Source organism: Eptatretus burgeri, chromosome 3 (assembly GCF_056783735.1).
Source record: "Eptatretus burgeri isolate ZD-2024b chromosome 3, Ebu_testis_v1, whole genome shotgun sequence".
Classification (NCBI taxonomy): domain Eukaryota; kingdom Metazoa; phylum Chordata; class Myxini; order Myxiniformes; family Myxinidae; genus Eptatretus; species Eptatretus burgeri.
Genome location: NC_140963.1, coordinates 52,038,968 through 52,051,578, shown reverse-complemented (window position 1 = coordinate 52,051,578; position 12,611 = coordinate 52,038,968). Strand labels below are relative to the sequence as shown.

Sequence of the window (12,611 nt, the reverse complement as noted above, 5' to 3'; positions counted from 1 at the left end):
AAATATTAATCCGCCATAAACTGTCATGCAGACAACCTGTCTCCGGAGGAAGAATACAAGGTGGCCTGTCTGCTCATGGTGTTTGTGGCTGTCGCTTTGCCTACTTTAGCGAGTAATCCTCTTTCCCAGTACAGTCCACTGCTAGAAGGTATCTCTGCATTTCTCTCATTGTTTTCCTCTTCCTGTTTACCATTTGTGAAATTTAGCTTGTACTTTAATTAGAATGTGAAAGTTTGGTGAGTTATGAAGCGTGCAATTCCATGGGAGGTAACTGGATGACTTGCTAGTGCAAAGCAAATGTCCGTAAGCATCCTTATCCACGCATGACGCAAAGGTCTCGTTTTATTTTGACGTTTATCAAAGGCTCAAAGTGGAGCTTGCACAAAAATCGCATGAAGGACAAATACGTTGGTGGACATCATTGTATTTTAATGTAAACAACAAGGATGTCAGTTCATCATCTATAAATATGATATACAGTATATGGGATTGTAACTTTGTTCCCAGCATCATAAGCCGACTGTTTGGAAGAAAACACTGAAACTGGCCATCCAAAAGCTGCATCAACATTACGGCACTTCAGAAATGACATAATCCGCCCCAGATTGCTTGGCACATATGCGCAGAAACCCCGAATGAGGAAGTCATTTGGGGTGGCCTAAACATATTTCATGCCTACCAGATAAGGATTATAAAATGAAACGACGAAAAAAAAACTTTTAAAGGACTCTTAATGTTTGGGATAAGGGGGGGGTGTAGTTGGAGTTGTGTGGGCTGTGATAACCATTGTAAATATATGTTTTTAGTTTGCTTCCTGGGCCACAAAATAATTGTACTCCATTCTTGCATCTATTGGTGAAAGGAGAAGTGTCCGTTCATGGACAGTATGTGTGTTATAACCATGACCGCCGCTAGCTACCATAATTGTATTAACAGGAAATGATAGGAACCAGACTCCTCATCCACAGATATTTATTTCTCATGTTCCTATATTCTCATGAGTCCGATTTCCGTTCAGGAACAGAACAATTATTAACCATTTTGAAATTGCCACTCGATCGTCGAAATGCTGAAAATTATGTTTAAAAGATTATTTGAATCGCAGATTTTGTGCTCGCAATGGCAGGTTAAAATTGGCCTTTGAGCCGAACGGAATCGCTGTAAACATACACGGCACATGCACAGAAGGCCTCATTTAGCATTCTTACATCATTTCAAAAGTCCTGTATTAGAAGTATGGTTATTTCCCAGCGGTGTCCATTGCAGAAATATCGTTGGTGCTTGGTTGACCCAGTAAAAAGAATGTTGTGTTGCAGTGATTTTTGACTCGTAAGTTTCGATGATCTGCATTTTCATTTCAAGGCCCTGGTTAGTATTCCCAAATCTTCGTTGTTACCTCCACCACCGAAGGTGGAAGGAGGTTATGTTTTCACCCTGTCTGTCGGTTTGTTACTTGGCGAAAATGTTTTCGCCAAGTATGTTAACCTGCAGCGTTTCTCTTTGTCACACGATTTTTGGCCATAGTTTTCAAGCAATCGTTCTGAAATTTTTTTTGTGTATATAGGTGACCGGCCAAGGACTGCAATGCTTCATTTTGGTGAAGATCCGAATCCAGATCCAGATCTGATAGTTTTTCTTGTGATTCTTCACCATTGAGAGATGGGGCTAAAAACAATATTGCATTATATTTCAAAAAGTTGTCGACAGATTCGGATGAAACTTGGTGGACATGCTGGGTGTGTGACCATGACTAATTGATTCGATTTTAGTTGAGATCCGGATCTGAGAATTATTCAAGTAATTCTTCACCATTGAGAGGTCGGGCCAAAAACTATATACTGGATAGCACAATATCTCAGAAGGTTGTGGATGGATTCTGACGAAACTTGGTGGACAGGTTGGGAATGCCACTAGGAAGAATTGATTCAATTTTGGTGAAGATCCGAATCCACATCTAGATAGGAAAATTATTAAAATTTTAACTGATTCTTCACCATTGAGAGATGGAGCCAAAAACTATGTGTAGCGTGATATCTCAAAAAGTTGTCGATGAGTTGTGACAAAAGGAGGTGGATGTATTGGTTAGGTGACAAGCACAAACTGATTGGATTTTGGTTAAGGACGGGATTCAGATCCGACCTATCGATGGGATACAAAATGTAAACTGCTGAGCCTGGTGGAGGTATGCGCTCCACCGAGTACCGTTCCGTTTTGCCAAGTGTCACACTGAATGATTTTTTTCTCATTTGTTTGTCTGTTTGTGTACTGGTTATCTCAAAATGTTGTGGACAGATTTGGAGGAAATTTGGTGGACAGGTTCGGTGTGTGTGATGAGGAAGAACTGATTCAATTTCGGTGAAGATCCGAATGCAGATCTGGATACAATAACTTTTTTAATCTTCAAAGTGATTCTTCACCATTGAGAGATTGGGCCAAAAACGATATACAGCATTATATTTCAGAAAGTGTATTAGGCCGCCTGATGTGTTCTGGTGGATCACCTCCATGGTGGAGGTATGCGCTTTTCTAATTTAAGTCGTATTTGATACTTTGTGCACTTGATAACATCCCACTACTGACACCACATTGACAATGTGTCTGACTTTAAGGCAAATTAAAAATGTAAAATTATATATATATATATATATATATATATATATATATATATATATATATATATATATATATATATATATAAACATATTATTCTTGCACCAAATACTGCAATATCGAAAACTACCGTAATTTGTTGACTTATCAAATTTTATATATACGTAGTAATAGTCACGAGTTTGGTGTTGTACTTTCAGAACGATCTCACGGTGAACTAGAAGGGCACTCGGTAGAGCACGTACCTCCGCCGCGCAGTGCCTGATCCATGAGAACATATCGAGCCAATTACATTTTTGAAATATTATGCTAATACAGTACGATATCGTTTTTGGCCCTATCTCTCAATGGTGAAGAATCACTTTAAAAATTCAATAATTCTCGTATCCAGATCAGGATTCGGATCTTCACCAAAATCGAATCAATTTGTCTTTGTCGCACACCCAACCTGTCCAAGTTTCATCCGAATCCATCCACAACTTTTTAAGATATCGTGCTACATATCATTTTTGGCCCGCTCTCTCAATGGTTAAGAATCACTTAAACAATTATAGTCTCCGGATCCGGATGCGGATCTTCACCAAAATCTAATCAGTTCATCCTTGTCACACCCCCAACCTGTCCACAAAATTTCATCCAAATCCATCCACAAACAGACAGAAAGAGGTGAAAACATAACCTCTTTCACCTTTGGTGGCGGAGGTAGTAACTGGTGGAAGATTGCATCTTTTTTTTTTTTTTTTTTTTTTTTTTTGTATACCTTGGTCGAGGCTCATATGAGAGCTAACACACAACTCACAGCAAGGAGGCATGAGACAAGAGGGGCGGGAGTGGAAGGGACAAAACAGTGGGGAACAGACACATTAGGTGAACTGTGGAAGGGAGAGGGATGGGGATGGGACGGGGAACATGGCGAAGAGAAGATGGACATTTCAGGGACTTTCAGGAAGGAAAGTAGGAGAAATGAAGGAAGTGGGCTTGGGTGGATTATCAGGGGTAGAAAAGATCGAGGATTTGGATGGGGGAAGATAAGAGGTGGTGGTGAACAGCTGTTTTGAAAGCCTGGAGGGAAGAATGGGAAAGAATAGAGTGAGGAAGTTTATTCCAAAGACGGGCAAAAGAGGAATGAAAGAGTGAAGATGAGCAGTGATTCGTGATTTTGGTAGTTTTACCAGAAGGGGTTGTTGGCGGACCTTGAGCGCCCTGCGGAAATGTGGTGGGGACAAATCGCAGAGAGAGCAGGGGGGCAAGGCTGGAGAGGAGTCGGTAGAAGACAGAAAGACCACCGACCAACCTGCGGTGATTGAGTGAGAGGCCCAAAGACTCAGCTTCATTGCGGGAGATGCCGATGATCTTAAATGCCCTGGTTTCGACAGCGTGAAGCCGAGAAAGGTGGGAGGCAGGAGCACCAGCCCAGAGGGGAGAGCAGTACTCCATCAGGCTACGGACAAAAGCTTTGTAAGTGGTCAGGAGCTCAAGAGGGCCGAGGAAGGACTTAGCACGACGGAGGATTCCCAGTCGGCGACTGGCTTTTGAGGCGAGGTTGGAAATGTGACTTTCCCAGGAAAGGTCATGGCAGATAGTGAGACCCAGAAGCTTGAAAGAAAAGACTTCTTCCAGAGGATTGTTGAGAAAGTGGATGGGGGGGTTTTGTAAACGGTCCTTTCGAAGAGACATAGTGAGAGTGTGAGATTTGTCATCCCTTTTTGCCAACCTGTACCCTTAATTTACGTGTTTGTACATTGTTGATGTGCTATTTATTTTCATGAATAAAAGAGTTAAGGACATATAAAGTATTATTTTCCTTCATTAACAACATAAAATGAAGTTGATTTTTCTTGAGTTAAGATCCTGAAACTTACCATTAATAATAATAATAACGATGATAAACTTCATCCAAGAATGTGATTGCAATGTTGATGGTGATGCTGATGCTGATGTTGAGGTGTTTGAGGGGGGTATTGTGTTGACGGACGGCTCATGTTAATTCGGTGAATAAATGTGGAAAATAGTTTGCTAACCCGCGATTATTCGAGCACATTGACCGCAATCCACAAACCTTGCCTCAATAAATTCATCCTGATCGAGCGGATCTCCGAAAGGGAAACCCACGAATGGCAAGGCCCTCCTGTATACGGTTCGCACGAGACGTGGTCATGTTCTTATCAGTAACCCAAATTACCACGCTGCAGTGCGTATGTGATGCAATCTGCTCGACTCTCCTTGCCAAAGTAAATCCCAATTCAATGCAGTACTTTGATGTTCAAAAATGGCAGCTTTTTGCACGGATTTTTTTTGGTTCCTGATCAGAATCGAGTTTTCCTTGTTTGTTGTCGTTCCCTTGCCTTTTTCCAACACTTCTCGCCCCCACACTGTGCTGTTTGTGTGCTCAGGCCATGTTAACAACATTCATTGCCTTGCCAAAGCTATCAACCAGATTGCAGCAGCGCTTTTCACCATCCATAAAGGAAGCATTGAAGATCGACTCAAGGAGTTCCTGGCTGTGCGTGACCCCACTTGCTGTTTTCTCACCTCTCCGCTTTCCACCCCCACTTCGCACTCGGCTTTTACATAAAACCAATAACTTTAAAGCTTGAGCGACATCACAATCAAGATATACTCTAATTTAAACCAACTAAACTGTATGTGGGTGACTTCAGTGGCATTTTTGTTTAATTTTGTATTCTTAACTTTCAACATTTGTTTGCACATTGATTCTTTCAGTGTTGTTGTTGCAATAATTATGCATCTGCTGAATTGTGCCAACGGCTCTGCGTTGCTTGTTGCTTATTTATTTGTATTTCTCCACAGCTTGCCTCATCCAGTCTGCTGAAGATCGGCCAGGAGACAGACAAGATGTCCACACGAAACCGAGAATCTGTTTACCTGCTCCTCGACATGGTATGGATTGCACAGTTAGGCTCCTATTTCTTTCCATGGTGATTATCTGCTTTTACAACAGTCAAAATACATATGCAAAGGAAATCTACCTGCAAACCATAACCTCCAAGGACAAAGGAGTAATGGCTGAGGTTGTTTGCACACAAGTACAAAGGACGTAACAGCATGTGCAGAGTAATTGCAACATCCATGAAAGATTCCAATAAGTGGTGGAATAATGTGTTTGAGCTGGGGGTGGGGGGTAACTAATATGGAATGTTGCATCATGTATGAACTTACCCTGCACTGCAAACATCGAAAATGAAGCAATGGAAGCATTTTTCGCAGCTGCCTGTCATGACAACACAGGCCTGGCTTTCCGATCTTCCTTCTGCCGTATGCATGTAACCCATGGTTTATCTTGCTTGTACCGTTGCACAGATTTCCTTGTCAAAGGGAATCTGGTGTTTCCTCTCTCACAACTCGCTAAGCTGGGAAATAACGCACAGAAACCTGAACTTTGTCAATTGATTTGTAACTAGAAAACGGCCTATCCTTGCAGGGTAAATTTTCTCAAAATTATGGACCAGTTAATACCCCCAGAATTACAGATGGGTGACTTGTAATACCAAACCCCACCAGGCGACGTTATACGATGCACATTTGCATAGGAAATTTGCATCTCCCACTACCTACGCCCCACCCTGAATTCCTTGGGGGGCTATTATTTGTTTATTTCCATGCCTAAGACTTTTCCGTGCACACCCTGAGTACAATCGCCAGTTTTCCTCTCGTCCTGTCTTGTGGTTTAGGAATGCATAGAAGTCAAACAAACAAATGCACTTCCCAAATGCTGGTAGGATCATGGGATGTAACAAATCGAGATGCATGATTGTTTCTGTTGTTGTGAGAACATAATGGCATTGTGCTTTTAATATTGCGCTGTCATTTTTGTCCTTTGTCAGTCCGATAGGATGGCTCAGGGGTCGCACATTTACCTTTGAGCTGTCTCATTTGGGTTCGGTTCCCAACCTGGCTGTCCCTTGTTACGGACATTAAGCTGGGTGTGTCGCCTGCTATCATGATTAAAGATCTCGCGGTACCTTCCGCGAAGAGTTGTTGAGTTCTCTCCGGCACCCTGAGCAAATTACAAATTCCTGCCCAATTTACCTTCGGTGGAGCGTGATGCCAAGCCAGCCAGTTTGTGAAAGACTTTGGCCAAAAACTTAACGAGACTAAACCCACAAGAATGTGAGGGCTGTTAAAGTAGTAGTCCTTGTTGGTGTTGTAGTTGTAGTCCTGCTGATCGTAATTCTTATACTTTGTCCAACTCATGCTTTCATCTCGACACTTGCATAGATTGTCCAGGAGTCTCCTTTCCTGACCATGGACCTGCTTGAGTCGTGCTTCCCGTACGTGTTGCTACGCAATGCCTACCATGCCGTCTACAAGCAGGGACCCAGTTCTGCCTAACCAGTTCACGTGGACACACTTTTGCATCTCGGTGACGTGGTTGTCAGAAGTCCCATTGTTTTTTTTTTTTGTTTTTTTAAGCAAGTGACCTATCTATTATTGTTTGTATTAAAGTGTAGCACGATGCATGGGTAAACCCCCTCCTTCTATCGACCCACCAACCCCCCCCCCCACCACCACTCTGACTTTTGTATTCCAGCAAAATACTGTAGCTTTTTTTTTTTCTGAAATTACTTTTGTTTTCTTAGCTGTTTAAACATCACATACTTGTACTACAACACAAAATGTGAATACGACTTGCGATCACAAATCGGGTTTTCTTGTGCACAGTAGCTGTTTTAAAAGGCAAATATTCGACTCGTTTTCTTTCCTTTCTATCTACTGTTTGAACATGACGTACTTGTATTACTAAATGAAGCACTAAAACACAAAATCCTTCAAACCAAGGCCATTCCTTTCTTGGTTTTAAGGATTTATTAAATCATAGCTGCTCTTTTCTTTTTCTTCCCCCCCCCCCTCTTGTTGCACAACCTCGGTGAAGTGAAACTGAAATCTGAGCCCCGAATCGCCAGTGATTGAGACGCCAACACTAGCCATTTGTCCCCGTCGGGCTTTGTGGAACAGGTTTGATTCCTGCACCTTCTAAACGAATCGGAAAGCGGTGGCGGAATGCCAAATCATTATTTATTTAGTTTCTGGTCCGATTTTGGGACTTGCTGTTCTTCATGCTGTCATCATCATCATCATCTGAAAACGCTTTCTCTTGGCTTTGACGTAAAGAGGAATGAAGTCCTCTTTAAAGGAATGCAATGCTATTTTGGCTGCTTTAATTTTATAATTAATTTGAGCTATTGAGGTTCATATTCGTGTGAAATGCCCGCCGTTTTTTTTTTTTTGACTGTGTTGCTGCAAGAGCAATGTAGCCATTTGCATCATTTGATTTGATGCACGTACTTTATCATTTGTTCCATTCCCAAATACTGGCCATTCTCCACCGACAAACCTTTTCATCCGATGGATCCGTACCTCGGACATTTGGCCGTGTTAAGCATTCAAAAGGTGTTTCTTGTACATAAGCATGTGGTTTGTAAACGGCGTTGGTACCCCCCATGAAACTGTTTTGGAAATAATTAAATAATAGCTCTAACAACTGTAGACAAGATTCAGCTTTTAAAGTCATTTGATTGCAATGAAATTTGTTTAGGTTTTTTTCTACCTGGTACTTTGGCAGGATAGTCACATGTCCTTAGATTGCCATATTTTGATGAAATAAAACGGTTTGAGTGTTAGGGCGAAGCGGTTCATTTGAAGGATTTCTTTCGTTTTGTGATTTGTCCTCTTGGTGAGAATGCGATGATCTAACATGTGAAATAAACCAATCTGACTAGTGTGTTTTGCCCATTTGTTCAAGTTGAAGTAATGCATTGAAGGATCAACAAGCAGTGGAAAGCATTACTATTTTAGTAAAACACCTTACCTCGTACTCTGTATCTTTTTTTTTAAAAAAAGTCTGTCTGACCACTCTCCCATAAAGCCTCAATTTGTGAAGTGCTGCAGAGATTGTTGTCCTTCCGGCAGGTTCTCCCATCTCAGCCAAGGAACTCTCGTTCTGTCAGAGTGGTCATTGGGTTCTTGGTCATCTCCCTGTCTGAACAAGGTCTTTCTTGCCTGGTTGCTCAGTTTGGTCGGACGGCCAGCTCGAGGAAGAGTCTGGGTTAGTTCCATATTCTTTCCATTTCCTAATGATGGAGCACACGATGCTCCTGGGAACTTTAAACACTCCATAAATTGTTTTATTCCCTTCCCCGGATTTCTGCCAACTCACACGTCTATCTTAAAACTGAGTTCTTCAGACAGTTCCTTGGACTTCAGGGTAGAGTTTCTGGTCTGATGTGCACCGTCAACTGTGGGAACTTGTGTCGAAAGGTGTTTCTTTCTTGTACTCTAAATCGTGTCCTATCAATTGAATTGGCCGCAGGTGGACTCCAATCAAGTTTTAGAGACATCTCAAGGATGATCAAAGGAAACTGGATGCACCTGAGCTCAATTTGGAGTGTCATGGCAAAGGGATTGAATACTTATTGATGCAAGACTTCAGTTTTTCATTTTTAATTAATTCATTAAAATTTCGAAAAGAAAATTCCACTACGCCAAGCTATTAGGGTTTGGGTTAGCATTAGGGTTAGGCTTAGCTACCCTAACACTAACCCGAACCCTAACCCTGACAGCTAACCCTAACCCTAACAGCTCGGCCTAACAGCCCAAACAGCCCTAACAGCTAACCCTAAACCTAACCCTAACCCTAACCGCTAACCCTAACCCTAACTGCAACCCTAACCGCTAACCGCTAACAACTATTCAGGAAATTTGCAAGAATTTATATATAATATATATAAATAAATAATATATATTATTTATTTATATATATTTATATAATATAATATTAAGTTTAATTATACAAATAGAAGCAATAATTATTTTATTATAATGAATCCAAAAAGGCTACCAAACCATGTGACGTATCAATTAGAAATTAACAAACTTAAATGCCCGACTCATGTGCAATAGGTATGTGAAGTTTCCCCTTGATCAGACCAGCCGTTCTGGAGAAGAAGATGTTTCAAGGTTTTAGGGTAAATTGAAAACGGCCGCCAAACCATGTGACCGATCAAGAAGAAATTAACAAACTTGAGAAAGCACCACATGGGGGAATATATATATATATATATATATATATATATATATATATATATATATATATATATATATATATATATATATATATATATATATATATATATATATATGTGATATTATGTATACAGTGCCTATAGAAAGTCTACACCCTCTTTCAAAATGTTCACCTTTTTTGCCTTATTGTCTGAAATTAAATCAGACTTTTTACACCTTTATTTACACATCGTAACCCACAACTGACAAGTGAAAAACAAGTTCTACAAATTTCAGAAAATTAATTTAAAAATACAAAACTAAAATATCTTGGTTAGATAAGTGTCCACTCCCCCCTGAGTTAATTCTTGGTGGAAGCTGTTAGCTTCCAAACTTTGCACACCTTGATTGGGTTATATTTTCCCATTCTTCTGTACAAAACTGTTCAAGCTCAGTCAAGTTGCATAGGGAATGTTGATGGACAGTAATCTTCAAGTCCTGCCACAGATTTTCGATTGTATTTAGGTCGGGGCTCTGACTGGGCCACTCAAGGACATTTCTCTTTTTGTCCCTTAGCCACTCCATTGTAGCTTTGGCGTGTGAGGCCGCATTTGTAGCCACACACCACTTTGACTCGGCCGAGTGAGGCGTGCTTTGATTAACCCCCACACCCTCACCCCCAACTTCTAAATTTCCAGCTTTTCATTCCTAAGACATTTGTTACAAAACCAGACGTTGCTCCCCTGCCAGGCTCCATTAAACTGACTTTCCACGTCTTGATCTCGACCGATGCACATCACAGTAATCTCATGGAAAGGAGTGAGGAACAAGAAAGAGAAGCACGCCAATAAATGGCCTACCCTGCCATCCTGCATTCATTGTAATTAATTTCCAAGAATAATTAAGGTAGTGGGGGGCCTGGAAAGGATCCTGAATTAAGTTTCTGGAAAGTTTCCCATTTGTGCACGAATACCAAGTTCAAATCCCATATGCTGTGTTGACTTGTCCATTGTCTCTGAAAGACCTTGAAATTCTTCTTATTTTTGTTTTTTTGGATACAATGCCAAGGCTCATGGAATCGCTGGAAGACTGAACAGATCAGGATGCAACAGACCAAAGGGAACAGTCGAGAGGGGGGGGGAACAACAACAGCAGGGTTGAAGGACAAAGTACAGTATAGGGAGACTTGGACAAACAATGGGTGTCAGGAAGAATGAGTAGGGAAGGACGCATGTGGTGGTCAAGATCGATACGAAGCAAATACCCAGGAAGGAAAAACTGTAAATTTGGAAGCAGGTGGTGGTGTGGGGGTTAAATGGGGCAGAAAGGATCATGGTTTTGGATGGGGGAGCATCTGAGATGGGGATGAAGAGCTGTCTTGATAACTTGCAAGGAAGAATGAGATTTAAGAGAATGTGGAAGTTGCTTTTACAGGTGGGAAAAAAAGAGGAATTAATGAGTGGAGGTGACCAGTGATTCTGGATTTTGGGAGTTTCACCAAAAGGAGGCTTATGGTGGACCCTGTGCGCCCTGCAGAAATCTTGGGGGAGGGAGAGCAAGAGGAAAAGGCACGGAAAGAGCAGATGGTACAAGGCCAGAAAGGAGGCGGTGGAAGACATAGAGATCACCGACCTGTCTGTGATGGCGAAGTGATAGGCCCATGGATTCAGCTTCAGCACGGGAGATTCCAGTAATCTTGAAGGCCTTTGTTTCCACGGTGTCAAGCTGAGCAAGATGTGAGACAGGGCAGCCAGGCCAGAGGGGAGAGCAGTACTCCATCACGCTGTGAATGAAAGCCTTGCAGGTGGATTGGAATTCAGGTGTGCCAAGGAAGGACTTTGTACGACGGAGGACGTCCAGTCGTCGGCTGGCTTTGTAAAGAAATAAAACTGGCGAGAAAAGGGGGGATGAAAGAACGTAGATTGAAAATCATTGCAGTGATTTGACGTCACTTAACTCGCAATTTGTGACATCACATTCTCGATTGTGTTGTCACTCCATTCATGTCGATAAACATACATACAGCACTCTTCAATTTCTTCTGGCACTTCACCCCTATTCATTGGTCTTTTTGTTTTCCCCTTTTGGAGTCTTCTTCATTTCTCATGAAAATCCTGTCCACTGTTTATATCCTCTTTCATTTAAAGGGATTACGAGGAAACCTGGGCGGGTGCGGGAAATGTAAGCCTGGTGTTGGCTCAACAGGTGCATTTAGGTGGCTGGATTAAGGTGGCTGGCTGAAGATCTTCGGGTTTTGAGTTTGAGCCTTTGTCATGCTGTTGAAATAACACCAGGTGGGTTGACCCAGTCTGTGAACAGCAAAATTAGTTCAAACTTACTGGTAGCAGGGGCACTGCATTAGCAGCACAGCTGTGCTTCTAGAAAAAAAAATGAAACATCAATCGGGGATGTGTGTGTGTGTGTGTGTGTGTGTGTGTGTGTGTGTGTGTGTGTGTGTGTGTGTGTGTGTGTGTGTGTGTGTGTGTGTGTGTGTGTGTGTGTGTGTGTGTGTGTGTGTGTATATTTTCGCTTAAAAAATGTTTTTCTCTGTAACCACTTGTCCGATCGATGTGAAATTTTAAACATAGGAGGGACTCCCTATGGAGAATATTTTATTTCTAACTCTGACGTCATAGGTCACAATGTATGGCCAGTCCTGTTGGATTAAAGGGAAAAAAAAATTGGACATCATTTTCTGCAAAACCACTCAACGAAAATTTTTTGAAACTTGTCATACGTCATCAACTCCCCACTGGGGGGAGAACACTGTCGGGTGAGAACGATGACGTCATCGGTGAAGTGGTATTCCAGCCATAATTGGTTGGATTTCTCATATCTGGTCCATGACCCGTTGTGAGTGAATAATTAAATTTATGACGTTCATAACCCGTGCCAAGAAACGATGTGACGTAATAGGGTGCACGGGTGAGGCTGTGTGAGTCGGTGAGTCCTTTGTTCTCTTTTCAGCATCCCCTTCG

At 41.8% G+C, this 12,611-nt stretch overlaps 1 protein-coding gene across 5 annotated transcripts in view; it reads left to right on the top strand.

Annotated features, from left to right (window-relative positions):
* The window catches only part of LOC147029871 (nck-associated protein 1-like), an 87,941-nt gene extending 79,588 nt beyond the window's left edge, over positions 1–8,353 (top strand). For all 5 annotated transcript variants that reach the window (XM_085873311.1, XM_085873310.1, XM_085873309.1 and 2 more), the window contains 4 exons: positions 32–148; positions 5,004–5,113; positions 5,422–5,511; positions 6,850–8,353. In XM_085873311.1, the coding sequence (XP_085729437.1) occupies positions 32–148; positions 5,004–5,113; positions 5,422–5,511; positions 6,850–6,963 (431 nt within the window). In that variant the 3' untranslated portion in view covers positions 6,964–8,353. The remainder of the gene's footprint in view (positions 1–31; positions 149–5,003; positions 5,114–5,421; positions 5,512–6,849) is intronic.
* Positions 8,354–12,611: the final 4,258 nt, after the last annotated feature.